Raw genomic sequence first — 3,162 nt, 5'->3', positions numbered from 1 at the left:
ACTGTGGTTGTTGTAGGAGCAGCTGGGGTTGTTGTTGGTGCTTCTGTTGTTGTTGGAGCTGCTGTTGTTGTTGAAGCCATTGTTGTTGTAACAGAAACAGTTGTTGACGTTGGTGCAGCTGTGGTTGTTGTGGGAGAAGCTGTTGCTGTAGGTGCAGCTGTGGCTGTTTTTGGAGAAGCTGTTGTTGATGTAGGTGCAGCTGTGGCTGTCGAAGGTGACGCTGAGGTCGATGTGGAAGCATCTGTGGTCGCTGTAGGTGCAGCTGTGGTTGTTGTGGGAGAAGCTGTTGCTGTAGGTGCAGCTGTGGTTGTTGAAGGTGACGCTGAGGTCAATGTCGAAGCATCTGTGGCCGCTGTAGGTGGAGCTGTGGTTATTGTTGGTGCAACTGTGGTTGTTGTAGGAGCAGCTGGGGTTGTTGTTGGTGCTTCTGTTGTTGTTGGAGCTGCTGTTGTTGTTGAAGCCATTGTTGTTGTAACAGAAACAGTTGTTGACGTTGGTGCAGCTGTGGTTGTTGTGGGAGAAGCTGTTGCTGTAGGTGCAGCTCTGGCTGTTGTTGGAGAAGCTGTTGTTGATCTAGGTGCAGCTGTGGCTGTCGAAGGTGACGCTGAGGTCGATGTGGAAGCATCTGTGGTCGCTGTAGGTGCAGCTGTGGTTGTTGTGGGAGAAGCTGTTGCTGTAGGTGCAGCTGTGGTTGTTGAAGGTGACGCTGAGGTCAATGTCGAAGCATCTGTGGCCGCTGTAGGTGGAGCTGTGGTTATTGTTGGTGCAACTGTGGTTGTTGTAGGAGCAGCTGGGGTTGTTGTTGGTGCTTCTGTTGTTGTTGGAGCTGCTGTTGTTGTTGAAGCCATTGTTGTTGTAACAGAAACAGTTGTTGACGTTGGTGCAGCTGTGGTTGTTGTGGGAGAAGCTGTTGCTGTAGGTGCAGCTCTGGCTGTTGTTGGAGAAGCTGTTGTTGATCTAGGTGCAGCTGTGGCTGTCGAAGGTGACGCTGAGGTCGATGTGGAAGCATCTGTGGTCGCTGTAGGTGCAGCTGTGGTTGTTGTGGGAGAAGCTGTTGCTGTAGGTGCAGCTGTGGTTGTTGAAGGTGACGCTGAGGTCAATGTCGAAGCATCTGTGGCCGCTGTAGGTGGAGCTGTGGTTATTGTTGGTGCAACTGTGGTTGTTGTAGGAGCAGCTGGGGTTGTTGTTGGTGCTTCTGTCTTTGTTGGAGCTGCTGTTGTTGTTGAAGCCATTGTTGTTGTAACAGAAACAGTTGTTGACGTTGGTGCAGCTGTTGTTGTTGTGGGAGAAGCTGTTGCTGTAGGTGCAGCTGTGGCTGTTGTTGGAGAAGCTGTTGTTGCTGTAGGTGCAGCTGTGGCTGTTGTTGGAGAAGCTGTTGTTGCTGTAGGTGCAGCTGTGGCTGTTGTTGGAGAAGCTGTTGTTGCTGTAGGTGCAGCTGTGGCTGTCGAAGGTGACGCTGAGGTCGATGTGGAAGCATCTGTGGTCGCTGTAGGTGCAGCTGTGGTTGTTGTGGGAGAAGCTGTTGCTGTAGGTGCAGCTGTGGTTGTTGAAGGTGACGCTGAGGTCAATGTCGAAGCATCTGTGGCCGCTGTAGGTGGAGCTTTGGTTATTGTTGGTGCAACTGTGGTTGTTGTAGGAGCAGCTGGGGTTGTTGTTGGTGCTTCTGTTGTTGTTGGAGCTGCTGTTGTTGTTGAAGCCATTGTTGTTGTAACAGAAACAGTTGTTGACGTTGGTGCAGCTCTGATTGTTGTGGGAGAAGCTGTTGCTGTAGGTGCAGCTGTGGCTGTTGTTGGAGAAGCTGTTGTTGATGTAGGTGCAGCTGTGGCTGTCGAAGGTGACGCTGAGGTCGATGTGGAAGCATCTGTGGTCGCTGTAGGTGCAGCTGTGGTTGTTGTGGGAGAAGCTGTTGCTGTAGGTGCAGCTGTGGTTGTTGAAGGTGACGCTGAGGTCAATGTCGAAGCATCTGTGGCCGCTGTAGGTGGAGCTGTGGTTATTGTTGGTGCAACTGTGGTTGTTGTAGGAGCAGCTGGGGTTGTTGTTGGTGCTTCTGTCTTTGTTGGAGCTGCTGTTGTTGTTGAAGCCATTGTTGTTGTAACAGAAACAGTTGTTGACGTTGGTGCAGCTGTTGTTGTTGTGGGAGAAGCTGTTGCTGTAGGTGCAGCTGTGGCTGTTGTTGGAGAAGCTGTTGTTGCTGTAGGTGCAGCTGTGGCTGTTGTTGGAGAAGCTGTTGTTGCTGTAGGTGCAGCTGTGGCTGTTGTTGGAGAAGCTGTTGTTGATGTAGGTGCAGCTGTGGCTGTTGTTGGAGAAGCTGTGGTCGCTGTAGGTGCAGCTGTGGTTGTTGTGGGAGAAGCTGTTGCTGTAGGTGCAGCTGTGGTTGTTGAAGGTGACGCTGAGGTCAATGTCGAAGCATCTGTGGCCGCTGTAGGTGGAGCTGTGGTTATTGTTGGTGCAACTGTGGTTGTTGGAGCTGCTGTTGTTGTTGAAGCCATTGTTGTTGTAACAGAAACAGTTGTTGACGTTGGTGCAACTGTGGTTGTTGTGGGAGAAGCTGTTGCTGTAGGTGCAGCTCTGGCTGTTGTTGGAGAAGCTGTTGTTGATCTAGGTGCAGCTGTGGCTGTCGAAGGTGACGCTGAGGTCGATGTGGAAGCATCTGTGGTCGCTGTAGGTGCAGCTGTGGTTGTTGTGGGAGAAGCGGTTGCTGTAGGTGCAGCTGTGGTTGTTGAAGGTGACGCTGAGGTCAATGTCGAAGCATCTGTGGCCGCTGTAGGTGGAGCTGTGGTTATTGTTGGTGCAACTGTGGTTGTTGTAGGAGCAGCTGGGGTTGTTGTTGGTGCTTCTGTCTTTGTTGGAGCTGCTGTTGTTGTTGAAGCCATTGTTGTTGTAACAGAAACAGTTGTTGACGTTGGTGCAGCTGTTGTTGTTGTGGGAGAAGCTGTTGCTGTAGGTGCAGCTGTGGCTGTTGTTGGAGAAGCTGTTGTTGCTGTAGGTGCAGCTGTGGCTGTTGTTGGAGAAGCTGTTGTTGATGTAGGTGCAGCTGTGGCTGTTGTTGGAGAAGCTGTGCTGAGGTCGATGTGGAAGCATCTGTGGTCGCTGTAGGTGCAGCTGTGGTTGTTGTGGGAGAAGCTGTTTGCTGTAGGTGCAGCTGTGGTTGTTGAAGGTGAC

At 51.5% G+C, this 3,162-nt stretch overlaps 1 protein-coding gene across 1 annotated transcript; it reads right to left on the bottom strand.

The window, feature by feature from the left end:
• Positions 1-957: 957 nt before the first annotated feature.
• On the bottom strand, positions 958-2,489 carry LOC139579723 (probable serine/threonine-protein kinase clkA). Its single transcript, XM_071408553.1, has 3 exons — positions 2,389-2,489; positions 1,383-2,122; positions 958-1,199 (listed from the first exon to the last, which is right to left on the bottom strand). The coding sequence occupies exons 1-3, from the start codon at positions 2,487-2,489 to the stop codon at positions 958-960; spliced, it is 1,083 nt and encodes a 360-aa protein (XP_071264654.1).
• Between the last annotated feature and the right edge of the window lie 673 nt (positions 2,490-3,162).

This window comes from Salvelinus alpinus, chromosome 6, assembly GCF_045679555.1.
Source record: "Salvelinus alpinus chromosome 6, SLU_Salpinus.1, whole genome shotgun sequence".
NCBI classification, from domain to species: domain Eukaryota; kingdom Metazoa; phylum Chordata; class Actinopteri; order Salmoniformes; family Salmonidae; genus Salvelinus; species Salvelinus alpinus.
This window is presented reverse-complemented; position numbering and strand designations above follow the sequence as displayed.

Coding starts and splice junctions, on each gene's coding strand:
- LOC139579723 (XM_071408553.1), bottom strand. CDS start 2,489: ATGGCTTCAACAACAACAGCAGCTCCAACAACCACAGTTGCACCAACA. Junction 2,123..2,388: donor GCTTCGACATTGACCTCAGC/GTCACCTTCAAC, acceptor CAACAACAACAG/CTGCACCAACGTCAACAACT. Junction 1,200..1,382: donor CAGCCACAGCTGCACCTACA/GCAACAACAGCT, acceptor GCTCCAACAAAG/ACAGAAGCACCAACAACAAC.